Source organism: Zonotrichia albicollis, chromosome 16 (assembly GCF_047830755.1).
Source record: "Zonotrichia albicollis isolate bZonAlb1 chromosome 16, bZonAlb1.hap1, whole genome shotgun sequence".
NCBI lineage: Eukaryota > Metazoa > Chordata > Aves > Passeriformes > Passerellidae > Zonotrichia > Zonotrichia albicollis.
The window spans coordinates 5,172,877-5,200,852 of NC_133834.1; the positions used below are offsets into that span (position 1 = coordinate 5,172,877).

The following is a 27,976-nucleotide window of genomic DNA, read 5'->3' on the forward strand; positions in this document are numbered from 1 at the left end:
GCGCTGCCCGGCCGGGTGGGCCGGGCCGGGTGGTGCCGCTGCGGCGGCGGTTCCGGTTCCGTGCGGCCGCAGCCTTCGGTCGGTCCCGGCTGTCGGTGCCCGGTGTCTGTCTGTCCGTCCCCGCTGTCTCTCGGTCCGGTGCTGAGCCGGTGTTCGGCGGCGCCATGAACCGGCCGAAGGCGGCGGCCGTGCGGCGGCCCAGCGCCGTGCCCAAGCCCTCCGGTGAGTCCCGCGGGGCCGGCCGGGCGCTGTCCCTCCCTGTCGCTGTCCCTCCCTGTCGCTGTCCCTCACTGTCGCTGTCTCTCCCCTCGCAGCTCACCCGCCGCCCGGAGATTTCATCGCGCTGGGCTCCAAGGGGCAGAGCGGCGAGGGCAAGGCCGCCGTGACGCTGCTGAAGCCGGCGCCGCCCGGGCTGCCCTCGGAGCGCAAGCGGGACGCGGCCGCCGCCTTGGCGGGCCCGGCGGGGCTGCCCGGGCTCACCAAGCGGCCCAAGCTCTCCTCCACGCCGCCACTCAGCGCCCTGGGACGCCTGGCAGAGGCGGCCGTGGCGGAGAAAAGAGCCATCTCGCCCTCCATCAAGGAGCCGTCTGTCATCCCCATCGAAGGTGAGGCCTCGCTGCGCTCCTGCTGTCACACGGAAACCTCGGGGAAACTTCTCCTTGCTCTAGAGTCTTATCCCAGGAGTCGTTCTGGAAGCCCACAATGCAATTATGTGCTGTGCTCGAGGGTTTCCTTCCCTGGATATCGGGCTGAAGTCAAGGTTTTCTCTTCTGTTGGCATTGGGTTGTGTTCATTCTGTCTAACAGCTGTTTAGCAGCTGTATGCAAAATACTCTCTTGAGAAGATCTCAAAGTCTAGATTGTGGTATCTTATTCACATACTTCTTTAGCAAACTCTGGGTCTGGATGATGCCTTTGAATTGTCCATTTCAATTGTCCAAATGTATCCATTTCTGATATTGGACACATTTACAGAGGAGTGTGCTAGCATGTAAAAACAATGAAGGAGTATTATCAGTTGTGAAATACAACTTTTAATGGCAATTGAGTAGGGAAAAACTGTTGCAGAGGCTAAAAGTGAGCTGGTCTGTGCTTTGCTGTCCCTGCAGCACCTCAGGGTGGTCATTTGGCATGAGGGTAAATGCTGATGCCTGTGTGTTGGTGGTTGCAGTTGTCCCCACGGTGCTGCTGGATGAGATTGAGGCAGCAGAGGCAGAAGGCAACGATGACCGCATTGAGGGGGTGCTGTGTGGAGCTGTGAAGCAGCTGAAGATGAACAGAGCCAAACCTGACACCACTCTCTACCTGAGCCTCATGTACCTGGCAAAAATCAAACCCAACATATTTGCCACTGAAGGGGTTATCGAGGTGAGGACTCACAAAGTCACTGACTGAGCATTCCTCTCAAACTGTCAGCACAGTTGCACTTTCTCTCAGGCCAGAGCATGGTCTGCATGGCTTTGTAAATACCAGAGCTCTGTGGCAAGCTGCTGCAATTTGTATTTTTCTTTCTGCAGCTTCTCTGCATGCTTTCTCAATAGATGACTTGTTTATAATTTTATTTTTTGTGGATGTTATTCCAGGCACTGTGCAGCCTACTCCGAAGAGATGCCTCCATCAATTTCAAAGCCAAAGGGAACAGTCTTGTGTCTGTCTTGGCGTGCAACCTTCTCATGGCAGCCTATGAAGAGGATGAGAACTGGCCAGAGATCTTTGTCAAGGTTGGTGAGCTGAGGGGGCTTCTGGACTGAGGCAGTGATGGGCAGACTGATTTGGGAAATGTGGATGTGTTGGAGTAGGAGAGCATCATGGGCTTTATTAACAGATGCAGGGAAGAGAGTGGCTAGTGTTCTCTTGTCCACTGTGGGAATGCAGCTGGAGGAGGCTGAAATTGGAGTCTGGACCCATCCTTGTAAAGAAAAATCTCCATGAGTTTCTGGAACGTAGCCTCCATTGCCTTCTGTTGCCTTAACCCTGCTCTTTTCTGAGATATCTTTGAGAGTCTGTATTGATGTAAGTGTTGCAGAGACTCCTTGCTTTCTCTTTGGTGTGTAGGGATTAAAACAGCCCTTTAACTTGAAAAGGCTGAGCTGACCAGCTTGTATATTTTGATGGCAGAAGTTGTTGTAGAGTGTTTCTTCAGAAGGTGCCCAGTAGAGCTTGGGATGTGGTGGTATAAATTTTTGTTCTTTTATGATAATCTGGTCTGGTTTTCATCCATGCACTGGTTATGTTAGTTTCCTACTGTGTATATTAGAAATCCATAAAAACTCACAAATACTCCTTAATTAACCCCATGGAAATGGGTTGTGCTCCCTGCTGCAGGTGTACATCGAGGACTCCCTTGGGGAGCGCATCTGGGTGGACAGCCCTCACTGCAAGACATTTGTGGATAACATCCAGACAGCTTTTAACACCAAGATGCCTCCTAAGACCATGCTCTTGCATGGAGAAGTTGGACGTAGTGGAGGGGACCTTAGTGCTGGTAAGAAGATGTTTGGGAGCCAGGAGCAAAGGTTTAGGGAGAGGATGGAGCCTGCAGTGCTTATTGACTTGTGAGAATAGTTTAGATGGAGTCATACAGACCCGGCTTTGAGTTCCAGGCATTGCTTTTCTCCTTTTTGGGTCTCTCTCATGCCCAGGGGATGTTTGAGGGTAGTTAAAAATAGGCTTATATGGAATGCAGTGTGAGAAGCTGTGGTCCTGCTGAAAGGGATCCCTGAAAGAAGCTGAACAAACCAGAGCACAAGTGATTGATCTCTAGAGAGGAGTTGTGTGCCATGTCCAATGATTGACCTCTGAGGAGAGGAGTTTCTCATGGGGTGTGCTGTGTCCTGGTCTCTCTTAGGGAGTAGCCCACACCCTTCCATGACAGAGGAGGAGGACAGCCAGAGCGAACTGCTGATTGCAGAGGAGAAAATGAGCCCAGAGCAGGCGGGCCAGCTCATGCCCAGGTACAGTGCCTCTTCCTCTCCTGACACAGTTGTGTGCAGGTGTGTCTGTAGATGTGTCTGTGCTCACCCACCTGCAGAGCTGGGGCAGGAAGCTGCTTCTCTGTGCTCCTGTGGCATCTGCTGGGGGATGTTGGTAAAGATAAAACTGGTGCCAAGAGAAAAGAGAGGATTTTCTTGGTTTGCGAGTCATACCACAAACAAGAAAGAGCGCTGATCTCTGGACTGTCTTTTGTGAAAATGAGCAAAGTTCAATTTGTGTGGCCCAGGTATGAAGACCTTGCAGAGAGTGTGGAGGAATATGTGCTGGACATGCTCCGGGACCAGCTGAACCGGCGGCAGCCCATGGACAACGTCTCCAGGAACCTCCTGCGCCTGCTGACAGCCACCTGTGGCTACAAAGAGGTGCGCCAGATGGCTGTGCAGAGGCTGGAGATGTGGCTGCAGAACCCAAAGGTGAGGAGAGGAGCTGCTGGAGCAGAGCCCTGGTCTGCAATCCAGCCAGGAAGGCTGCTTGCTGTACTCCAGTTACATTTCTGGGCTGTAATGGTGAGTGGTTGGAGTCTTTCTGCTCTTTTTCTGCAGTTGACCAAGCCAGCTCAGGACTTGCTGATGTCAGTGTGTATGAACTGTAACACCCACAGCTCAGAGGACATGGAAGTTATCTCCAACCTGATCAAAATTCGTCTCAAGCCAAAAGTCCTTCTCAACCACTACATGCTGTGTGTCAGGTGAGTGACTGGGTCTGTGACAGGAAGGGAAAGCACTGTGGGAGACATGCCCAGGGACTTGACAGTCTCAATGTCTCTGGTTTTAAATACCAGCTTGGGGCACAGAGTGTCTTGTGCTCATTTAAATGAATTTCATTGTCCTAGAATTCTTTCAGTAGTCCTTTGATATTGTCCTTTGATATGTGCTGTTCCATCCTTTTCACTTTTGTGTGCTAAATACTTCAAGGAGAAATGAAAAGAATGTGTCCAGCTGCAATGAAATGTCAATTCAGGTGTCCCTGGTCTTCCTTTGCAGGGAGCTGCTGAATGCACACAGGGATAACCTGGGCACCACCATTAAGTTTGTGATTTTCAATGAACTATCTAATGCAAGAAATCCCAACAACATGCAGATCCTGTATACTGTGCTTCAGCACAGCTCAGAGCAAGCTCCAAAGGTAGGTGTAGTGTGTTGGATAACTGATGGTTACCCCAGAACCCCACCTGACAGATACAGTTGTTTTGAGGCCCAGATGAATCTGTTCACAGACAGCTGTCTGATCTGTATCATACTATTTTGAAATTATATAATTATTCTTGCTAGGAATAAACATAAATGGGCATTTTTTAACTCCCACATTTTGGGTGATAATGCAGTTTCATGAGAGAAACATTATTACAGGTCCCCAGGGGTCTGAAAGGCAGGATACCTCCAGCATGGTTTCTTTGTGTCTCTTGTGTCTCTTCATCTTGTGGATGCAGACCCATTACAGTGCACTGAACGTTTTCTCTCTGTGTGGCCCCAGTACCTGGCCATGGTGTTCCAGGACCTGCTGACCACCAAGGACGATTACCTGCGAGCGTCACGGGCTCTGCTGAGAGAGATCATCAAGCAGACAAAGCATGAGATCAACTTCCAGGCCTTCTGCCTGGGTCTCATGCAGGAAAGGAAGGAGGCCCTGTATGCAGAGATGGAGTTCAAGGTACCATTCCCCACCCTTGTGCTGCTGGATGTGCCAGAGATGCCCTGAGCTCTCCTGTGTCTGCTTTCCTGGCCATTCTTCCTTTTGCTCTTTGGTGTGTGAGTGAGTCACTATTTGTGTGTCTCATAGCAGCACTCCTATATCTCATTTCCAAACATCCATGTTCATCCTTTTTGATGACAAAACACTTCCAGAAGGCAGCTCTGGCTGTTGCTATTCAACTCCTTTTTTTTCTTTTCTATTTTAAGGAGCGGTTTGTCATTCATATAACCGACCTGCTAGCTGTCTCCATGATGCTTGGCATCACAGCCCAGGTGAAGGAGGCTGGAATTGCTTGGGACAAAGGAGAGAAAAAGAGTAAGCAGAAGAAACTAGGGTCTCTCTGAGGATGAGCATTTTAGTGGATATCTGTCCCTGGTGTTGGGAGAACATCAGCTAGGGTTGGGAGCTTGCTGCCATCCTGGGGCTGACAGAGATTGGGGATGTGGCACTTGCATGGCCAGGTGCTTCTTGGATCTATGGAAGCAGTGGCTGAGAGGCTGGGGAGGGGGAGCTGTGGGTGGAGGGGCCTCAGGCCTGAAGGGGAAGCTGTAAGGATTAAGGGGCTGGGAACACAAACCTTTGGTGTGGCACTGATGTGACGGCCCACGTGCCTTCTTCTCACCAAACTAATCCATTTGTGCTTTGTGTTGGGGGTTTTACTGCAGAAAGCAAAGAACATATTCTGCCAGAGCTGGGGGACTCAAGTCCTTCTCATACACTCCTCTGGGTCCCCTTTTCTAGGGGAAGGTGTCCCTGCCTGTGGTGCAGGAATTGGAACAAGATGATCTTTAAGGTTCCTTCCAACTCAAACCATTCTGTGATTTACTGTTGATGCCTCAGAGTCCTGTTTACTGTCTTGAAACTACCACACTTCTGATGAGGCCCATGTGTGTATTTTGTGCCCTGAATGTTTTTCAGACCTGGAAGTGCTGCGCTCTTTCCAGAACCAGATTGCTGCTATCCAGCGTGATGCTGTCTGGTGGCTGCATACAGTTGTTCCATCTATCAGCAAGCTGGCTCCAAAGGACTATGTGCACTGGTGAGAGTCAGCCTGCTCATGTCTGTGCATAACCAGTCCCTTCCCTAGCACTGATATATTATGAAAAGCCAGGTATACACCAGGGTTTGGTTAGATTTCTCTCCCATTTTCAGACAGGGAGCAGAAACAGTTTTAGCAGGTACTGTCTCCTTCTCTGAAACTCCTTTAGATGCATTCAGAAATATATGATAATGGAAAATATTTCTGATTTATATTTGGGTCCACTCAGTAGGGGATTTTTAGCTATCTGATCAAACAGATTCCCTGTGGACTCCCTGTTGTTTTTTTTTTATTTGACATCCTTTTTAAAGCTCTGTAGCTGAGGGCTCCACAGATAGTTCTGTCTTCTGGAGGACAGGTGGTATCCTGGGGTCTTGACACAAGGCATTACTGAGGCAGTTCAAGCCAGAATTTTTAGTAAGCAAGACAGGTTACTGAAAGTATAAAAGCCCAGAGCCCATGTGGATTGCATAGTCCTCTCTGTTCTGAATCATGTTGTTACTGTTGCTAGACTCACTTATCTGAGAGGGCTCCTTCATGTGCAGGTTGGGAAGCTTTAGCAGGACTTGAGGGAGACTGGACTGTTGTATGTGTTCTTAAGCCTCACAGATGGTGTTTACTGTGCTCTTCATCTCTACAGCCTCCACAAGGTGCTCTTCACAGAGCAGCCAGAAACCTACTACAAATGGGACAACTGGCCCCCCGAGAGTGACCGCAAGTGAGTGCGTGCCCTTCCTGTGGTGGGTGCAGGGGGAGCTGCTCTAGCTGGAGGCAGAGGAATGGGTGTTTTCTGGTGATCCTTATATAGCTCTGTGTTGGAAAGGCTTGGAACTGTGCTCAGATTTTCTTCATCTGTTACACTGCCATAAAACTGGGGGGGTGTTGTTCCACTCTCCATCTGTTCCTCTTCCTCCTTCATTCCTGTTCCCTGTGCCAAGCTGTTCTGTATCTTGACACTGTAGTTGTAAGGAGAGCAGCCCCGCAGTGTGTGGGTAACTGGGGTGAGGTGAGGGAGCTCAGACTCTAGGAGGCTGGAGCATAGAGGTGCAAGGAACTTCAAGTGATACTCAGATAATAATTTGTTTCAAATAGTTGCTTTTGGAGATAGGGGAAAGAAGCTATGATGTATCTTCTGCTCAGATACGTTGTAAGGTCCCTGGAGGGTTCCAGGAGGTTTCTGTGCACGGTGATTGATGTCTGGTGTCCCCTGCAGCTTCTTCCTGCGGCTGTGCTCGGAGGTGCCCATCCTGGAGGACACGCTGATGCGCATCCTGGTAATCGGGCTGTCGCGGGACCTGCCCCTGGGCCCTGCTGATGCCATGGAGCTCGCCGACCACTTGGTGAAGAGGGCTGCAGCTGTGCAAGCAGATGGTGAGGCTGCACAGACTCCCACCAGCAAGAGCTGGCTTCTGTCTCCACGTCCTTCTATTGCCACCCAGGGCTGAGACAGCTCCTACCACCTACCAAAGAGCCTTTGCATCACTTAAAGCATATTTTAGTCGTGATGGCTAAACATTTGGCTCAAAGCCAGCTGTGCTGCTGTTGCTTTCTCACTAGAGGAGCTTCTTATTTTTTCTTACTGTTTCTCTCTGTTGCTAATTTTGTATCGTGGAGTGTTTGGGAAATTATTGGTTGTGTGGAGAATGAAGGAATGTGAACAACCACCCAGAGTTTTGAGTCAGCATTTTAAAATTCAATTTAGTCCTTTGTACGTACTGTAAAATGAAATTTGTAGGCTATGCAAAAATGGAAGGATTGGAAGTTAAATTAATTAACCAATTGTATGCTCTTCTCAAGTCCATTATTGGGACACTTGCAAAATAGCAGTTACAAAAGCAATCTTTACTCTTACTCCTTTTATGAATTCATTTAGCATTTGTCTAAATTCCTGCATTGCTGGTAAATACATCCATTCAGCTGTATGTGTTTGTGGCAGAATTGAGGGTGTTGTCTGAGTTTGATTCTAAAGCATCTTACATGCTCTTAGTGCTGACTGGTTAATGACAAAAAGTGATCTTGGACTGCTCAGTGCTTGTGGAAGGATCTAGACTTTGCTTGCTTTGTTGCTGTTCAGTATGTTTCCTGCCTCTCATATAGGATTTTGAATCCTGCACCATTTCATATACTGGAAACCTCAGAATTAGAGTGAATCTGAAAACTTGCAACAAAGTTGAAATTCATTTCTAGTTCTTCTGAGCCCCAGAAGTTCTGAGCATATTTGTTGCTTACCTGAAGGAGTGTATCCAAGTTCTGAAAAAGTTACAAGTATCATATTGGATGCATTTGGGAAAAAAAGTACCCTTAAGAATTTAAACCAGATTGCTGCTGAAAAGCTCCATATCCTTATATATTGACTTATAGGATTTTTTAAGTGTTGTTGCTCTTTAAATGTTGATTTTTAGTTTTTGTAATATCACAAGAGCAAGCCCACAATAACATAGTTGCTTGAAGTAAAATTTTTTTACACTGTGCTGCTTTTCTTGAAGGACTTTCAGGCAGGTAGACAGGTCAATAACTTGTTCAGTCTTTTCTTCTCCTCCAGATGTTGAGGTCCTGAGGGTAGAAAGAATCCAGCTGATCGATGCAGTCTTAAATCTGTGCACTTATCACCATCCAGAGAATATCCAGCTACCTCCGGGGTAAGACTTATCACACAGATAGTCTTGCTGTGATCTAGCTCACTTTCACCTTGTGACTAACATTTCCAGCACACAGATTTTAAGATGCTTTTCTGTATTAAAATTTGTAATAACAAAATGACAAGGATTTTCAGGGTCATGTTAAGGTGGGTATTTCTCTAGAGCAATCAAGACCTGAGTCATGGAATGTACTTTGGTCTGCAAGCACTGACTTTCTGCCCTAGAAATCTTCAGCTGAGCTGGAAGGATTTTTGTGTGGGTGTGGGTGTCTCTTTGTTGGGAAAAGCACTGAACTGGCATGACTGAATCTAAACAGTGCATGATTAAGGGGAAAAGCAGACTTGAGATGGGCTAAGGAATCAAACTTGACCACTTATTTCTGTTGGTGGCTTTTGCAGGTACCAGCCTCCAAATCTAGCTATTTCTACTCTCTACTGGAAAGCCTGGCCTCTCCTGCTAGTAGTGGCTGCATTCAATCCTGAAAATATTGGTGAGTTTGGACATTTCTCAGGATGCCAGTTCTGCTGCAAAAATTGGCCAAGATAATTTCTTCAGAAGTCTTGTTGCTTGTGTGCAAGGCCTGTGCTGGGTTGGTGAGGTAACTGCACTTAAATAACTGTGTATCCCCTGTGGGTGAAAAATGTGTGCAGGTAGGATTTGGGCCAGCATGTGGCTGGAGTTGCCTTGTTTGTGCTCTGAGTGTTATGAGCTGTTCTCAAGTGAGCTTGTGTTTCCCCACCTTGCTATGTGTTAGAGTATATTTAAAGGCTCTATTTTTTCCTGTATTCCTTATTGTTGTTCTCTGCTGCAGGTCTGGCTGCCTGGGAGGAGTACCCCTCTCTAAAGATGCTCATGGAAATGGTCATGACCAAGTTAGTATGGTTAAATCCCTATGTATGTCAAACAGACCACTGAAAACACACATTTCTGAATTAAGTTTGTGCCATGCAACTCCTTCCTTTCCAGTGGGACTTGTGTAAAATAAACTGGCATCAACACTGCAGTTGGAGTGAGAAAAAAGCCTTCCCTTGACAAAAATATTATAAGCAAGGGAATAAAACTGAGAAAAAAAGGGAGGGGAATGACTGCTGTGCCTTGCTGAGAAGGTCTCTGTCTCCTGGCTCCACTGAGAAACTACTTGGTTTTTTCTATGTTGTCTATCAGAGCTGAGGTCCTGTGTTCTTTCTGACTGTGGTTCATGAATTTTGAATAGAACAAGATAACCATTTCCTTTCTCAAACTCTTTTTTCTCAGTAATTATTCCTATCCTCAATGTACCTTGACGGATGAGGAGACGCGCACAGAGATGATTAATCGTGAACTTCAAATCTCCCAGAGAGAAAAACAGGAGATTCTTGCATTTGAGGGTCATCTGGCAGCTGCATCCACAAAACAAACAATTACAGAGAGCAGCAGCCTCTTGCTGTCCCAGCTGACAAGTCTGGACCCTCAGTAAGTAGCCTTCTGCATTCTAGTACCTTTATGAAATCCTAGTTAACAGCACTAGCAGGGAACCCTGCTCCTCCACAGGGTGCATGATGTGGGGAAGAACCCTGTGGTGTGGTAGCCCATGGGATCACAGAATGGTTTTGGTTGGAAGATCATCTGGTTCCAACCTGCCTGCCACCTTCCTATAAACCCCTCATGCACTACAGAACTGACTCATCCTGCTCACATCAGAGTGGAGGTCTGCCAGCCTGTAACTTGCTGTTTCTGTGGCAGGGGCCCCCCTCGCAGACCTCCACCACATGTCCTGGAGCAGGTGAAAAGCCTGAACCAGTCTCTTCGCCTGGGCCACCTTCTGTGTCGCAGTCGCCATCCTGACTTTCTGCTCAACATCATCCAGAGACAGGTGGGCTGTGATGGGACTGGATCCCTTGCCTCTGAACCTTGAGCAGAGTGAGGGGCAAAAGGAAGCTGAGTGAGATTCAGGGGAAGGCGGTTTGCTGCTCAGGAATTAAATGATCAGTGTGCTGCTCTGATCTATGTTCTGTGTTCTATGATCTATGTTCTATCTGATCTATGATCTATGTTCTGCTGACCTTGTTACTCTCATCCTTCCCAGGCCTCATCACAGTCAATGCCATGGCTGGCAGACCTGGTTCAGTCCAGTGAGGGCTCCTTGGATGTCCTGCCTGTGCAATGTCTTTGTGAGTTCCTGCTTCATGATGCTGCTGATGAATCAACCTCAGGTGAAGAAGAAGAGGAGGGTGAGAGTAAGGACCAGCGCGCCAAGAAACGCCAGGTGAGCATTCTCTTGGGGATCCCTTCTGTTAGCTACTTTCTGTGCATCCCAGATTTGATTTCACTGGACAGACCAACTTATCACTCCACAGAGACAACAGAAACAAAGGCAGTTGCTTGGACGTTTGCAAGACTTGCTGTTGGGACCCAAAGCAGATGAACAGACAACCTGTGAGGTGCTTGACTACTTCCTGCGGCGCCTGAGCTCCTCCCAGGTGGCTTCCAGGGTCCTGGCCATGAAGGTGAGCAGAATGGAAATCATCTTGACTGGGGTCTATCTAAACCCCAGGGCAGAGCCCTAGGTTATCTTGAGTCCAGAGCCAGCACAGTGAAATTGTTCCATGTCATCCTTCTTCAGTGACTTGTCTCAGTCTCCAAACCCCATCAAATACACTTCTGCTCCCTGCTGCTCAGAAGTTATTGTTCAACAGCTAAGTTGTACTGAAGATAGAGCTGAATTTTATGTTTCCTGTGGAGTTCAGGTGTGGGCTCAGGAGACTGTGTGCCATGTGGAGTAGTTGGCAGAGGCTGTTGTTTGTGAGTGAGTGCCTGGTGCTCAGACTGAAACTTCAAGCAGGGTATCTGTCAAGAAAACACATTATATGAGATGAAACCTGTTGTGTGCTGTATTTGGATCGTTCTGTGGTGTTTGAAGCATGTTTCTGTTTCATTCACTAGTATGAACCTAGCAGTCCAGCTGTGGCTTCAAGTGCAACAGCAGTATTGTGTGTCTTGTGCAGGGCCTGTCCTTGGTGCTGTCGGAAGGAGGAATGCGGGATGGGGAGGAGAAGGATCACCCCATGGAAGAGGACTCTGGTGATTCTGAGCTGCTGCAGGGATATCAGTGGCTGCTGAGAGACCTCCCAAGGCTGCCACTGTTTGACAGTGTGAGAGCCACGACAGCTCTGGCCTTGCAGCAGGTAGGTGCAAGCAGCTGAAGGGAGGAGTGTCAGGCTTGTTCTTTTTCTACTAGTGCTGAAACAGATCTAAACAAATTGGATCTGGCTGCGATATTGGCATGTTTATGTGCTTGCAGAAGAATTTTGCTTATGCTTGTTTTCATTAAATCCTGATTTCTAATGAAAACAATTCTCGTTCCAGGCGATCCACATGGAGACAGATCCTCAGACCATCAGTGCTTACCTGGTGTACCTCTCCCAGCACGCCCCAGTGGAGGAGCAGGGACAGCACAACGACCTTGCTCTGGTGAGAGGAGGGATTGTGTGGGGGACACATGGCATGTTCCAGGACAGGGGTAGGTATGGGACTTGCTGTACCACCAGGATGAGTTCTGGGGAGTGTGTTACTCCAATAACTGCATGTTTGTGTCTGTGTATGGGTTGAAAGGCAAACCTGTGTCTTTAGTTTATATAATGAAATGGTAATCAGAGCAATAGCCTCCACTGTAGCTATATATTCCATCAGCTGGAATGGGGAATGCAAGAGTGGGTAGTGTTTTGATGGAAATCCCACCACCTGGCAGTGTTTCATAAATAAGCAGGTGCCAAACCTGCAGTCATATGTGTTTGGGGAGAGAATGGGAAGTCAGGAACTTCAGTGGTGGGATATGTACTCCCCTATAACCAAAACTAGATTTCTGGGTTGATTTTTTTGTGAGTTTTGTTCTTTTTAAAAAAGCTTTTGGTGATATTTTTTTAATCATGATTTTTTTTTTTCTTTTTTCTCCCTGGGTACTTTTTTTTGTTACATTTAACACTCATGTGCTGATATTGCCTCTGTTTGGATACATGGGAGAGTTCGAATGATAAGTGTCAGAAGATCTTTTTCTTCAGAGTAAAGCTATGTAAAGGCTTATTTTGTAATGGGGTGCATCAGAAAGCATCTGTGCTCCACTGGGGCACTGTAAGATGCATGCAAAGCACCAGCTTTTTCCCTTCTGTGTCAGTTCCTGACTCCACAAGCTGATCTCCAGAGTGGTGTGTACGGGGCTGATGATGGGAATGGAGAACACATTGCAGTGAAGCAGTGGGGCCTGGCTGTGCTTTGCAGTAAACACCTCCTGGATGTTTTCTCCCTGCAGGACATCGCCCGACTGATCGTGGAGCGCTCCACCATCATGTCCCACCTGTTCTCCAAGCTGTCCTACAGTGCTGAGTCAGATGCAGTGCTCGTGGCTCTGCTCTCCATCTTCTCGCGCTACATCAAGCGCATGCGGCAGAGCAAGGAGGGCGAGGAGGTGTACAGCTGGGTGAGTGCCTCCTGCCCTGCCCCAGCAGCTCACAGGCACTGGGCAGGTTAACAGAAGCTCTTAATGGGTTACTCAATTTGAATAAACCAAGTCCAGCGCAAGAATTCCCTGATCTGAAAATAATTGGATTGTGACATAGTATCAGAGCCAAGCCTGTGTGTTTGTAAAATGCCTTTTTAATTTTTCTTAAAGTATCTCCACTGTTGGGGATGTTGGGAACCATGGTCTGAGTAAATTTGTCCATTCTCATGTTCTCCTTTCTCTCCCCACCTTTGCTCATCCTGTCTTATCCTTCCTTTTTCTAGTCAGAGTCCCAGGACCAGGTGTTCCTTCGCTGGACTAGTGGGGAAACAGCCACCATGCACATCCTTGTGGTCCATGCCATGGTCATTCTCCTGACACTGGGGCCACCTCAAGGTCAGTGAAGTATGCTCAGGGTTTTTTTGGGGGTAATGGTCAATACAGGATGGCTTTTCTCTATCTGCTGTCTCCAAAAAGGTCAGACTGGTGTTAATCCTATTCACAGGCTTGACCCTTGCAGTACATGTTTGTAGTTGTAAGATTTATCAGAATATTGCTGCAAAGAGTGAAGGATTTGCAGGCTTATTTATTTTTCTTTTTGCTTTCTGCAGACAGCAGGAAATGCCAAAACAATGGTGTGTTCTGGTGTATTGACAGAGAGGAGCAGGGCATTCTAGGTGCTTGTGAACATGGGAAATAATTTCTTATCCACTCTTAAGCAGGGGATGGTGATTTTTACACCTTACTGGATATATGGTTCCCTGAGAAAAAGCCCCTCCCTACTGCTTTCCTGGTTGACACCTCTGAGGAGGCCCTGCTGCTCCCGGACTGGCTGAAGCTGCGCATGATCCGCTCCGAGGTCCCGCGGCTCGTGGATGCAGGTGAGCCTGGGCCGTGTCTGTTGGTGTTTCAAACCCTGCTGAAAGGAAAGGGAGAGGCTTCCTTGCTCAAGTGTGCCCAGCCATCCTGTTTGGATGCCTTTGGATGTAGCCATGTTGCTTTTAAAGGAGGGGAGTGAGTCTGAATGGATATTCCCCTTTCTGTGTATTTTAAAGGAATGGGAGACTCTGAATTGAAGTCCCATCTCTTTTACAACAATTCAATTCAAGCTATGCAATCATCAGACAATAGGCACAGCACTGTGGAAAGCTGTGCCTAAAGGATATAAGCTAAACCTCTGGTTTCTCTGGTCCTCATACCACTCATCAGTGCTCTCTTTCTTCTTGGTATTCAGAGCTTTCATCCCATTTTACTAATTAAATGACAGCTGTCTATAGCCAGTGATTGAATTATTCAATAATTCCTGCCTGCAGCCATCAAGAGATAGGGTGGAAGTTATTTTTTAATACGAATGATTGCATTACTGAACTTCTAATAAAATTAAACAGAAGATCAGATTAGCCAGTGAGTGAATTAACTGGAAGATGCAATAAGGCAGCAATGATTTGCAGAGGAAAGAAAATACAGTAGGCAGCTGTCAGACTTCTGGCTTTAGGCTCTCTGCAGCTCTGTCATTAATGTGTCACAGACAAAAGCATAAAGATAGGTAATGAAGATGACCCTCCATGGACAGTTCAGAGGTCTGAGGACTCAGTGTTTGTCTCTTGCAGCCCTGCAGGACCTGGAACCACAGCAGCTGCTTCTCTTTGTTCAGTCCTTTGGAATCCCAGTTTCCAGCATGAGCAAACTTCTGCAGTACCTGGATCAGGCAGTATCTCATGACCCACAGACGCTGGAGCAGAACATCATGGACAAAAGTAAGAGTTGCAGAGGAGGCTGACTAGGCATTTAACTTTTTCTTGAACTGTTTCCATGAGTATCTCCTGTGACTTCCTTGGAAAAATCCAAGCTAGTTCAGCAAACTTTGTGCACAGGCTGCTTTGGCAGCTTGTTGTCACTGTCAACACCTGGGTGGCCCTTGGCTGTATTTCCCAAAATAGAGGAGGATTTTTTTGCATTGGAATGTACAGAGTCAAAAAGTACTTTGGAAGGTACTTGGTAAAGGAAACAAAGCTTTCAAGGCATCATCTTTACAAAGTCTATGGGAACAGCAGATTCTCTTGTCTGTGGGGGCTGTACAAACAGCCAATTCTGTCCTGCTTGAATGAAGAGGGCAAGATGATGATGTGCTCTTATTTCCTCCTTTTTTTCAGACTACATGGCTCATCTTGTGGAGGTTCAACATGAGAGAGGAGCAACAGGAGGCCAGACTTTCCACTCCCTGCTTACTGCCTCCTTACCAGCCCGCCGAGGTACTGCCCAGGATTGCCTAAATGTCAAAGTCTTCTTCCAAACTTCCCTCCTTTGTCGCTGTTGAGAGGAACAGGCAGAGATGTCTTAAAAAGCAAGCGTGTTGTAATGAACCAGCAAGCTACAGTTAGACACCAGTCCTTTGCTAGTGATTTTTTGCTTCTGGCAATGAAAGAAATTCCAGTATTTTTGGAGTTTATTACAGTGAGTTTTTCTGAGTCATATAGAAAAGTAGGTCTTGCTTGGAATGAAGAGAAAAGCTGCTGAATTCCTCAGTAGTTAGAGACTGTGAAGCTGAAGGTGATCTTGTGTTGGGGCTCCAGATGCTATCTACCATAACAGCATTTTCCTTTCTTTCCTTTTATTCCTCTTGCAGACAGCGCTGAGACTGCAAGGTCAAAATCCAGTCCTGAAAACTCCCAAAGTCAGAGTCGGATCCGGGCCTTGAGCCAGGTCCGTGTGCTGGGCCCAGAAGATGATCTGGCAGGCATCTTGCTGCAGGTACTGTCATAACCTCCAGCTGAGTAGCTGCTTCCCTGCAGCAGCTTTACAAAATCCATTTCTCTTAGACTTGCATCTTGTGACTCCTTATCCTGCAGTGTTTGCAGGCAATAAATCTGGAAACCCTGATGCAATGAGGCTGTGCCATTACAGCCTGGTGGAGTTGATACTGGCAGGAATTTTCTCTTGTAGTTGGAACGTGATGTGGCTTTTGATCATGCCTGGTACTGTCAGTACCTACTAGCATGTTGTTGTCTCAGCACCTTGTTTGTTCTGTGCATAGTGCCTTTCCTCTCAGCAGTGGATGCAGGATTTGTGAAATGCTCACAGGGCCCTGGCAGCAAAGCTGTGTGCAAACAGCATTTGTACTCTGGCTTGTCTGCTTACAGAGCTTCCCTCCCTCCATTGACTCCAGAAGGAGCCTACAGGGAATTAATTGGCCAAGTCAGTTGTTGGTGTTTGGGTAGTAGGATTCCCCTGCAGTGTCAGTGTGGATAATCGTGTTGGGGTTGCAGAGATGCTGCTTATGTTCATGTGCCAAGCACTAGAATATAGAAAAAGCTGTATCAGAAGGTTCCTGTTAGCCTACAGTCAGTATAACTGTACAAGGTAAATCACTCCTCAGCCTCAGGATGTTGATGGTACAGCAATCCTTTCATTGTCTTTCATAAATGTACTCCCTGTTGTATCTCCCCAGCTTTTCCCACTGACCCCTGACCCACGGTGGCAGAACTCCAGCCTGCGGCCGCTGGCCCTGGCACTGCAGCAGTCACTGGGGCAGGAGCTGGCCCACATCCGCCAAGGGGCCGTGCCAGAGAGCGGGGTCACAGCCAGTGGGGCCACCAGCAGTGGGGTCACATCCAGTGGGGTCACAGCCAGTGGAGTCACGGCCAGCGGGGTCACAGCACGGCTGCTGCAGGCCGTGGCTGCGCTGCTCAACTCCGCGCACGGCGGCGCCCTGGCCATGGCCATGCACCGCCACCACTTCATCTCCTGCCCGCTCATGCGCCAGCTCTACCAGTACCACGTGAGTGCCTTGGGAGCATTTCATACAGAGGAGTGGGGGAGAAATGGGGAATCTGTTTATGAGCATTTCATACAGAGGGGTGAGGGAGAAATGGGAAATCTGCCGGGCATGTGCTCTGCTGTGTGCACACTTTGTAATGCTCAGCTCAGGTTGCCTGGCCATGGGCAGGTGGATGCAGGCTGGTGGCATTAGGCTGGCATTGCTGAGATTACCTGCAGAGTTGGTGCACCTTACCCAGCCTGGTAACTGTTTTTTGGATTTACAGCTGTAGGTCTCTGCTGGTTTTGGGATATGTAGTCGTGCTGCTCTGTAGTGTTGGACATGTCTTGCAAACCAGGGCATTTGCAGACAGTTTGAGAGCTGAAGTCTAATTCATAGAGTGATAAAATGGTTTGGGTTGGAAGGGACCTTAAAGATCACCTAGCCCCAATTCCTCTGCCAAGAGCAGAAGGACCTTTCACTAGACCAGGTTGCTCCAAGCCCATCCTACCTGGCTTTGAACACTTCCAGGGATGGGGAGTCCAGAACCTCTGGGCAATTTCTGCCAATGCCTCACCACCCTAACTGTAAAGAATTTCTTCCCAGCGTGCCATGCCACAGGACACTGCTTTCTCCTCGCTCTTCTTCAAAGTGCTCATGCAGATGCTGCAGTGGCTGGAGAACCCTGCTGTGGAAGATGGTCCCCTGCGAGCTCAGCTGAAAGCCTTTGCTGTGCAATACTCCTCAAGGCACAGGATTAGTGATGGTACTGGCACTGGGCAGCTTATGGGACTCAGAGGGGATGAGGTGGGACAAGAAAGAGACAAAACTGCACCTGGAGCAGGAAGTGTCATGGGCAGCCTTTTAGACAGGTGTCCTAAGTAGTTAGAAAAATAACACATTATGCTGCAGAAACTCTTTGAGACTGTGAACCCTGCCTTAGCTCTGGGGGCTTGCAGTAGACACCTGGTAGCGTCTCACAAAGCACAGCAGATCTCTCAGGGTAAACTTACAATTTCTCAGGCCAGGAATTCTGTGTGAATTGTAGTTTTGGTAGGTGAGCATGCAGGAATGCCTCTGGAACTAGGTCACATCATGACTTATAGAGTTGTTTATCATCTGCCATCCCTTGGGAGCAGGAGTCTAACCAAGAGTTTGGGCATGGAAATGGGTTTGTGGTTACAGAGCTTCTTGGCCACATGTCCCTGTAACATGCAGGAGAGCTGTCAAGGCTTGTGGTGGCCATTAGTGGCAGTAGAATGTATTTTATGTTTGAGTGGTTGTGCCCTGGAGCCACATGGGGAATCTGTGGGAGGGAAGTCTGATGTGGGGGCTGCCTTGTGCCTGTGATGCCAGTGCTGTGATTTTGTTACAGTTAGAGGTGGATTCCTGCATCTCACAGAAGCTCTTTCTTTCCGTCGTGACCCGGACTTGATCAGCTCCACGGTCTGTGCCATCATTGCAACCCTGAAATCAGGAGAGAAGTGTAATGTGGAGCCAGAGCTCATCAGCAAAGGTATGGATGTCCTTGTGCTCTCCTTCTTTGTAGCATCAGTTTGAACTTCCAGCCCAGCAAGGCAGTGCCTAGCGTGCAGGCTGTGGGAATGTGCCGTCTCCTGGATCAGAAAATGTGAACTGATCTAAGCTTGGCCCTGTCTTGTATCACCTCCTTTCCCCCACTGTATGTGGGTTTATAAACTGTGATCTGGGGCTTGGATTAAGTATCTGAGCAAACTGTTGGTTTCCACTAACAAAAAGAAATGGAAGCCTCCTATCCAGATAAAAATGGCTTCCCTCCTCCTCTTGGATTATTTCTGGATATCAGGAATAATACTTGCAAGGTTCCATACCTTTCACCACATTCTGAAGTTAATGAGTGGCATCTTTCTCCCTCTGCTAGTCCTTCAAGGTCTGATTGAAACCCACTCTCCATACCTGGAGGAGCTCCTGACTGTCCTCTTCTCAGCTTCTGTTGAGACCAAGTGTCCTGCCATGAAACCAATTGCTGTGGTGTGCTCCTTGTTGCTCCAGGACAAGGAAGAAACCCCAGTAAAGAAGGAGGTAGAGAGTTGCAGGTGAGCCAAGGCACTGATGGGAATTCCCAGGTAGGTCTGGCTGCATGGTATCACCAGTGACACTGGCCTTGCTTTGTCCACAGTGCTGAATCAGCTTGGCCAGGGCCTGCCTCTGGCCTTCTCAATGACTGGCTGGAGATGTTGGACCCAGAGGTCATCAGCAGCTGCCCTGATCTGCAGCAGAAGCTACTGTTCTCCTGGAGCAAAGTAAGAGTTGCTGGGCAGAGGGACTGCTGTGCTGAAACAACTTTCTGGGGTACTGACCTGCACCTGGAAACAGGGCAAGGGCTGTTTTTATGTTTTTCCACAGGTTACTGTAGGAGTTCCAAAGCAGTACAGGCTGATTAGGACAGTTGTGTGCAAGGCTCACATTTGTCAGTGCAGGGCTTATGTTTTCTTTTAGCTTTATATTTCCTCAGTTATGTTCTTTGAAGGACTTCACAGTGCTTTGCAGACACAGCACAGTCCCATAACAACCCAGCCAGCTGTGTTTTCATTGGTATTGTTGCAGACAGATCAATAGCTTGCCCAAAGTGCCATGCCAAAGTTAATGCTGAAACTGAATTTCACACCTGATACTATGTTCTCTAGAAAGTGCTGCCCTAAATCCTCATGCTGTCTGTGTTGTCTGCCCTCCTGGATTATCATCCTTCTGCAATACACATGGCATGTCCTACAGCCACCCTGCTACCAGGACCTGTTCATTGCATCTCCTCCTCTCTCTGTGCTTGCAGGCAGGGTCCCAGGTGCCCTCCTTCCGCCCATACCTCCTGGCTCTCCTCACTCACCAGTCCAGTTGGACCACACTGCACCAGTGCATCAGGCTTCTGCTTGGCAGGAACAGGGAGCAGAGGTGAGTCTTGTTTGGCCTAGCCAAGGGATTGAGTTGGGCAACTCTGTCTGTCTGAGAGAGAACAAGACCTGCCATGTTCATGATGTGACTGCCAGGAGATATAAGTCAGCCAGAAATAGACTTTGTGAGAAGGATGCAGATTTTAGTCCTGCTGATTTGTGTACCTTGATGTAAATATTACCTACTGTTTGATGGAAGCAGCACATAAAGATTTGGCTGTGTTCTAAACAGGAAGTGCTAATTGTGGGTAATCCATCTTGCATTGCCCTTGTTAGTAGTGTTTATGAACACAGGGTTTGCAGGATGGCTTGGATAGCAAACTGAAGGCTGTCTCTGTACCTGGGCAGGCTCTGATGGATATTTTGGTTGTACTAAACTCCATTTCAAGTCTTTTTTCTAACCCTTTCATTACATCAGCCTCCCAGTTTTGATCTCTGCAGCAGCTCTAGCTCTGATCTTCTGTACACAACTTTAAAATACTGAAGTTCCAGTGTAGTAGTATTGTTACAGTTATGGACCAGGACATGCTAAAAACTAATAACAGCAATACTTCTAAAACTGGTAGTATTTCAGTTTATTATTTTTTCTTAATTTCTTGCTCAAAATTAAATTACTTTCTCAGTTCAAGGTAACTGCTGTGATAGGGACAGTCAGGTCATTGGTCTGATTGTACCAACTGTTTGTGTTCATGACCAGCTCCTGTCCTTGGTGTAAGGCTCCATGTAGTCCCCACACTTGCTGAATGCCATTTGTTCTGTTCTGTACCCTGTGCTTTCTGCCACAATTATTTAGTCATAATCTGGGAACAGAACCAACCCCCTTCTTGGGACTTAATAGGTCCTATTTTTACATTTGCAGATGTTTCTTTCTTCACAGCACTCATCATGTTTAGTGATGCTTCCATGTGTTTGTGTGCTGCCTGAGGGTTGTGTTGATTCTAATTGCAAATCTGTCTTCTTTTGTCTTCTGGCAGGTTTGACCCAACTGCATCCTTGGATTTCTTGTGGGCCTGTATTCACATTCCTCGGATCTGGCAGGGAAGGGACCAGAGAACTCCTCAGGTATTGGTTCAGCTCTTCCAAGATTCCTATCTGGATGGAGTGAGAGGCAATGTTTTCACAGTGCCTGATTTTTCCATGGCCAAGAGGTGGCTGGAGTGATTCAGGTGCAGTGTGCCAAGTTTGCTGCTTGTACCTCAGCTGATTATTTGGTTGCTCTGCTGTTCATGTGACAGTGGCAGTTTAGAGTCCAGAAAGCTGATAGGAACACATAAAGTTTGCCCACTTGGCATTTCCCCTGCAGCAGTTGCCACAGTTTCTGGTAAAGGCACAAGAGAGTGGCAAGCACGCTAAAACTCAGCATGGGATAATTGCTATTTTAGAAAGAAAAGAAGGCTGTGTCTCTTCTCCACAGAATTTCTTTGGTTTGGTGACTGAATTATGCTTTCTGACCCATCACATCTGAGATGGAAGTAAATGAAGAAGTAGAGGAGGGGTAAAGAGATTTTATTTGGGGTTGTGATTCTTTCAGAGCTCTAGATACAGAACTATTCTAAAGTCTGGTTCTGAGATGTTCCATTCCAGTCAGGGAAGGTGTGACAAGAAGGAACTAAGGATCTTGGGATTTGGTGTGGAATAATTTGGGGTGTTCTCTTGCATTACAGAAGCGCCGTGAGGAATTTGTGCTCCACCTGAAGGCATCAGAACTGATCAGCATGGTGGAGCTGATCCTGGCTGAAGCAGAGACCAGATACCAGAACACTGACGAGGCCTCCTGCACACTCATCCAGTCTCGACTGCCATTGCTGCTCAGTTGTTCTCATGGAGACCTTGAGAACATCAAAAAAGTAACAGAATATTTGACCAACTGCATCCAGCAGTGGGGAAGCAGGTGAGGGTGCAAATGAGGAGCATTGTCTGCTGGAATTGTAGTTCTTGGGCACAGGCAGGCAGGTAATGCTGAGACTTGCCAGTATGTCTTCAGTAAGAATGTCACGTTTCAGAGCCTGTATGAAAATGCACACTATCCTCCCAAGGTCTGGGGAAATAACAAGTGGTTTTAAGTGGTACTCAGCCCAGGAAGCTGACTTCAAAAGTGAAATTTAAGGGCCTTCTGCTTTTAGGACTTCAGAATGAAATTTTTGACATGATTGGGGTTTTTTCTTTCATTCTTTAAGGCGGTGGTTATTTTTGATTACTAGTTCCTAACGTGGGATTTCTTGTCTACTCATCCCTTGAGTCACTGCTTGTAATACATCCTGCTTCTGACTTGCTTTGAAAGCTGAATGGAGACCAAATTATTTCCTAACAGCTATTTTAAGACTGTGGAAAGAACAGGAAGATGATGTTTTTGTGGCAGTGAAAGGAACTGACCTAATTCCAACCTTGCTTATGGTGATATTAGGAAAGATTCTGAGTGACTGTTTCTTCCTACTGCCTCCTGGTACAGACTATGCCAGGGATCTCCAGGGGTTTCAGGTGTGTAGAGAACATGCTGGTTAGTCTGAATAGTCGTGGTTCTGGCTTATTTTCCAATTGGGATGGGGCTGACTGTGAGTACCACATGCAGAACTCTGCACTGGAGATGTAAGCAGAGCTTTCTACTCCTGTGCCCTTTGAACTGCAGTTTTCTAACTCCAAATGGCCTCCAGGTGGATCCCTATAGACTGTGGATGGATCTGTGGTGTTACTAATCTGATGGGGCTTGGGTGTTTGCTGGTTGAACTAATGTAGTGTCCAGTGACTGACCTCTCCCTTTTTCCTTCAGCTCTGTGGGGAAATGCTGCCAGGACCTTCTGCTGCAGATATACCTGCAACTACCTGAGCTCCTGGTGCCTATGCCTGACATGCTTCTTACCAGTGAAGGAGCCAGAGACAGCAGCACTTGCAAGGTAAAGTTAGAGGCATAGGAAGGCCCCTTCCAGTTGTGTATGCACAATGGATTCTACCTTGATGCCCAGTTTAGAAGGTGAGGGCTGGCAAAAGCTTCCTGGGTGATTTTGGTTTCTTTATTTTGCTTTTCTGTTACCCCATCCGTGCCTGCACTCTCCAGAGCAGAGTTCTGGTGTGGTTTGTTTTGCAGTGTCCTTCTATAAAATAGTATAAGCTCCACAAGCTTCTGTATGCCAAAGGCTTCTGTAAGGCACAAGTGTGCAGGCATCTGATCCTGCTTTGATGTCTGTAGGGACTGCGGACTTCAGATCCCATGCCAGCTGGAACACTGCATCTGCTCACAGATTCTACCTGAAAATAATTTCTGTTAACCCCCCTGTGTAGCTGGAAAGGAATTGGGAAACACTGCTGGAGAGCCAGGGGTGGTTTGTACATTAAACTTCTTAACAGTTTGCTCATTATTTCTCTTGCAGCTCGATGCCCTGGTTCACAGATTCATTAACCTCCTCGCAGACACCAGTGACTCCAAGTCCTCCGAAAGCCGCGTGTGGGATGCCAATATGGCCTGCAGGAAGCTGGCTGTGGCTCATCCCATCCTCCTCCTCAGGTACCTCTCTCTCCATGTGTGTCTCTGGGGCTTATTGAAAAGCATCCACCCTTGTCCTAGAAAGGGAACAAACTGGCAGCAGTCACAGTGGTGGTGACAGAGTTCACCTTCATGGACAGAAGTCAGGAGAAAAGGCAGCAAAGTGACATCTTTTACAGTGAGGCAACACTTTGTGTCTGTCAGGAAATAATCTTGGAATTGGAGACTAGGGAGCAGAGTATGATGGGAAATGGGGCATGCTGAGTCTTTTTATACAGGGATCAAGACAAGAACTGAGAGAGGATAAGGGATTTTGCCTTCCAGGAACTGAGGTAACATGTACCTTTGAAAGATCTAGGCCTAGGTTTTCTTGTTTGGTGTTTCAGGCACTTGCCAATGATTGCAGCACTGCTGCACGGCCGTGTTCACCTCAATTTCCAGGAATTCAGGCAGCAGAACCACTTGACCTTCTTCATCCATGTGCTGGGGATCCTGGAGCTGCTCCAACCACAGGTGTTCCAGAACGAGCACCAGGCGGCACTCTGGGACTGTCTCCTGTCCTTCATCCGTCTGCTGCTGGTAGGAAAATCCCTCCCTGTGCCAGCTGCTGGCCACTAGATGGGGAAGCTCCTGTAACACAGGGCCAGCCTTGGTGTTTCTCTTTGAGGAGAAAGCCTTCCTAAATGCCTAAGAACAAAAAAGTGCATTAAGTACCTTGGAGAGCTTGAGGAGGAGGCAGCAGATCAAGAAACTGCTCCCTGGTACCCAGAGGTGCAGGATGGGGCAGTGCATTGCTATTTTTTGGTTAACTCACCTTTTTGATCCTTTCCCAGAACTACAGAAAATCCTCCCGGCACCTGGCTGCCTTCATCAGCAAGTTTGTGCAGTTTATCCACAAGTACATCACGTGCAATGCCCAGGCAGCTGTCTCCTTCCTGCAGAAACACTCGGATCCACTCCAGTAAGCTTCCTTATGCCTGTTAGCCCATGCACAGTCACATTGCCAGGAGCTAATCAGACACAAGACAGCAAGAGGATGTGACAGAGTAGCTGCTAATATGGCATTTTTTACCCTTAGCTCCCTTAAGTCACCACTGAAATGAGCAGCATATCTCTTCTTTATAGGTGAAAACTGAGCCCAAGGAAGTCACATAATGACTTTAACTCACATTATGGCCTAAATGTTATATTGAGGTATTATAGTGCCCTGCAACCTTTCATAGAGGCAGCTGGAGAGTCTTTCCCCAGAGCAGTGGCTGCAGGGTCCCACCTACAGATATGTGGGGGAAATGCATTTGAGTTCCAGTTATGAAGAAAGGAATTGTTTCTGCTTCTGAGAAGCTCTTTGTTTCAGTGTGCATATCTGTTCTCTTGCCATTATTGCTACTGAAAGCCAAACACACCGCTTTTTTTTCCCAGTGACCTGTCCTCAGACAACAGTGACCTAGCAATGCTGAAGTCCCTCCTGGCTGGGCTGAGTCTGCCTAGTAAGAGTGGCATCTTGGACAGGGGCTCTGATGAAGAGAAGGATGGTGAGTCTGGGTGGGAGGAGAGTTATTCCAGCTGGTAAACCTACACTCTGTTTTGGGGAGTAAGTGTTTTTTTTGTGGGGTGTATACTGTGCTTGTTCTTGTAGCAGCTCAATGTATTTAGAGTGAGAATAACACTTGTATGCTCAGCAGCTGGGAATCAGTATTTGGGATGGGTTAATTTGTTTTCCTGCTGGTGGTATCACTACTGGAGCAGAACAGCTCTTAACAAGTGTGAGTTTCCTGGTTGTGGATTTTGCCCTTTTAATCCACACTTAAGGACTGACCTGTTGGGGGGCTCTAAGGGTACATCCATTCTTCCACTGTTGACAGCTTGCACAGCTTGCATGGAGAAAATTATTCAGCATTAAAAGAGCTTGCAAAGCTTCCTCCTCAGTGTCAGCTGAGGGGGTTACAGGAGGTGCAGTGAGATTAGAGGCAGTGTGAGACAATTGTATCTCAGCATTGCTGGTGGTTCCTGATACACCACTGCACTGCTGGGGAATCCTGGCCAGTGCACAGGCTGTCAGGAGTGCCCTGCTCTCTCTCTCCCCCCAGATGAAGCAGCTGCTGGCTCTCTCCCCCTGGTCAGCGTGTCCCTCTTCACTCCCCTCACACCAGCTGAAATGGCTCCATACATGAAGAGGCTCTCCAGAGGCCAGACAGTGGAGGGTGAGTGAGGCCCTGCTGTGCAAAGACACAGGGCAAATACAGACATTTGTCAACCTTGTTACTTATCTGTCAGCAGCAGCCTGGCTTCCTGTTTCAATCTTGTACCAGCAGTTAGGATGTTGTTCCATTTTTGGATTAACTTGTCCATAGCCTCCTGTGATTCTGTGACAGAGGCTTCCTATGATTCTGTTATCACTTAGCTCAGCAGTACTTCAGTGGCCCTTCTAGGCCATTTGAGATTGGCCCTTCTGGGCCATTTGATGGCCCCTTTGAGGCTCTTCAAAATCTTCAAGCATTTTGGGAGATAGCATGAGTAAATCAAGGAATGCTGCAGTTCGAGCCAGGTCTGAAGTGCTGATAGGAATGAAATACCAAACTGATGAGAAGCAGAATTTGCTTGAAATCCCCAAATGGCCTTCATGGAAGAAAACCATGTTAATCTGGCATATGGGAACAATAATCTCCAAAGGTCTTCTGCAATTACAAGTGTCCTGTGTTCATACCTAATATGTGACAGTTTTCCTTCCAAGGTAGAATAGGACAAAAATGTCCTGCCTGGACCCTATTTTTTAAAGAGACACTCTGAAGGTCTTTATTTACAGAAGAAGGTGTTCTGAAACTGAAACCTCTCACTCCTTGTATTCCTTCTGCCTGGGCAGCTTGGGATGTGTTGATCTGGCACATCCCTGGTCTCCTCCTTTCTGAAGAACTGCCTTCATTACACTACCTCTGTGTGCAAGTGGGGAAACTTGATGGCTTGGGAGATTTGTTTTGTGGGGAAAAAGAAAAGATTCTTTGCTGGATCAGTGAATTTCAGTCACCTTTTAAACCTCTGTCTTCTCCCAGACATCCTGGAGGTGCTGACAGACATTGATGAGATGTCCAGACGGAGGCCAGAAATTCTTGCCTTTTTTGCTGTGAGTATTGGTGTCTCAAACTGCAGCTGGAAGAAAGAGATGTTTTTCACCAGATTTTGTTGCACAACCAGCTGAAGCACTACCCTTCCTCTGCTTCTTGGGTTGTTGTTGCAGCACCTTAGGAGAAAAGTGTCCTCAGTTAGCCCTCCTGAGGGCAGACAGTATTTCCCTCCATTGCATACTGCCTCTACTATCATCTGCTGTATGTCAGAGGAAGAATTAAACCTCTGTCCTCTTCCCAGGGCAAGGAGAGAACAGAACAGCTCTGTTGAATAAGCTGGAAACTGGGGAAAACTCAGCTGTCCCACATGAAATAAGATTACAGAAGGGTACTTTAAAGTATTCAAAACCAGGATAATCTGTCTTACAAAGAGGGATTTCTGGGGTCAGCCAGTACCTGCTGGATTTGTGTTGGGCTGGATTGGTGTGGAGGGGAGTAATACCAGTCTGAGGAGTTTGTGGTCCCTGAATGGCACTGAGATCCACATTTGTCCATCTTTCAGACAAACCTGCAGAAGCTGATGAGTTCATCAGAGGATTCCTGCCGAAACCTGGCCTTCAGCCTGGCTCTGCGCTCCATCCAGAACAACCCCAGGTGAGCACCACTGCACCTGAGGCTGTGCTGCCTGAGCTGGGGCTCCACTGACCCTGTTTGCTGGGGATTTCCTGCCCACATGCATATACTGACTCTGTCATGTTTCCCTCCCAGCATTGCTGCAGATTTCCTGCCCACCTACATGTACTGCCTGGGCAGCCGAGACTTCGAGGTGGTGCAGACAGCGCTGAGGAACCTGCCTGAGTACACCCTCCTTTGCCAAGGTACCTGGAGATCAGCCCCCTTTGGGGCAGGGTTGCCTCACAAGGGTCAAAGCTGGGAAGTTGCCATGGATTGCTGTTGCTTAGACAAGGCTGTCAATACCAGCAGTAGCTTTGGGCTGAGCTTCACAAGGGGGATTTGGCATAGAGACAAGGGGAGCTTCCTTGAAGTAGATTTGCTCCCTTATGGTTTTCTCTGAGTTGTGACCTCTCACATGATCACAAACCCACAGAGCCATTAGAGGGGAGATTATTCCAAATTATTATGAAAGGGGAAATTTCTCAGACAGCTGCAAATGCTCAGCCAGTGGTTGCTGGTGGATTGCTCTTGCACAAGGAGCCCTGGGGCCAGTCCTCACTCTGCCTTTCCTTTTCCCTTTCCCAGAACATGCAGCAGTGCTGCTGCACAGAGCCTTCCTGGTGGGCATGTACGGCCAGATCGACACCAGCTCTCAGATCTCAGAGGCCTTGAAGATTCTGCACATGGAGGCCATGATATGAACATGTGGTTCTGGGAGTTCCACTTCCAGAGGAATTAGTTTAATGGATTCATCAGCTGCATTACAGCCCTTTAAGAAGAACAGTGTATTGCAACTCATGTGCTGGAGGATCAAAGAGGTGATGTGGCAGGCCAGACTGTGCTGGAAAAGAAGAAGGTGCTGACTGAAGATCAGAAAAGGGCAAGGATCAATCTGCCTGGCTGAGATGTCATTATTATGGGAGAAAAATCTCCTAAACGTGCCAAACAGGGACCACTTCCTTCTTGGAGTCTTGGGGCAGTGGCTGTTGGTTTGTTGTTCGGGGTTTTTTGTCTCTCCAAGAAGGCAGAGCTGCTGCGAGAGCAGAAGGGAGTGAGTGATGGCCCTTGCAATTCAAGTGTCTGCACTCTCTGTGCTGGAGAGAACATGCAGATTTGTGCAGGGGGAGAGACCACTTTGGTTTCTGGGGGTGGGTAGGTTTTTTTTATTTTATGATTAAAATTCTCTTTGTTTCCATTGTGCCTTTCTCTGCTCCCTTGGGTGTAACATGACATCCCTCTCACC

General features: G+C 47.7%; 1 protein-coding gene across 2 annotated transcripts; it reads left to right on the plus strand.

Moving 5' to 3' along the window:
* INTS1 (integrator complex subunit 1) lies at nt 1-27,928 on the plus strand. Of its 2 annotated transcripts, none has more exons than XM_005487384.4 (47): nt 1-222; nt 315-605; nt 1,171-1,367; nt 1,583-1,720; nt 2,325-2,484; nt 2,848-2,953; nt 3,220-3,406; nt 3,536-3,681; nt 3,977-4,118; nt 4,467-4,643; nt 4,892-5,000; nt 5,604-5,724; nt 6,365-6,442; nt 6,938-7,095; nt 8,267-8,363; nt 8,762-8,853; nt 9,175-9,235; nt 9,618-9,815; nt 10,086-10,215; nt 10,429-10,608; nt 10,700-10,849; nt 11,348-11,527; nt 11,709-11,813; nt 12,649-12,816; nt 13,122-13,233; nt 13,557-13,718; nt 14,448-14,594; nt 14,991-15,089; nt 15,464-15,588; nt 16,286-16,615; nt 17,201-17,360; nt 17,970-18,110; nt 18,495-18,669; nt 18,753-18,876; nt 19,404-19,522; nt 20,496-20,583; nt 21,186-21,412; nt 22,289-22,412; nt 22,887-23,020; nt 23,386-23,578; nt 23,833-23,960; nt 24,419-24,531; nt 25,087-25,200; nt 26,047-26,117; nt 26,621-26,712; nt 26,827-26,936; nt 27,319-27,928. In XM_005487384.4, exons 1-47 carry the CDS (start codon nt 165-167, stop codon nt 27,432-27,434), a joined length of 6,633 nt encoding a protein of 2,210 aa, XP_005487441.2. In that variant the 5' UTR covers nt 1-164; the 3' UTR covers nt 27,435-27,928. The 2 variants fall into 2 exon arrangements, with proteins under 2 accessions (XP_005487441.2, XP_005487442.2); XM_005487385.4 differs by having other exon boundaries at nt 13,560-13,718.
* Nucleotides 27,929-27,976: the final 48 nt, after the last annotated feature.

Coding starts and splice junctions, on each gene's coding strand:
- INTS1 (XM_005487384.4), top strand. CDS start 165: ATGAACCGGCCGAAGGCGGCGGCCGTGCGGCGGCCCAGCGCCGTGCCC. Junction 3,682..3,976: donor CACTACATGCTGTGTGTCAG/GTGAGTGACTGG, acceptor CTTCCTTTGCAG/GGAGCTGCTGAATGCACACA. Junction 5,001..5,603: donor GGACAAAGGAGAGAAAAAGA/GTAAGCAGAAGA, acceptor AATGTTTTTCAG/ACCTGGAAGTGCTGCGCTCT.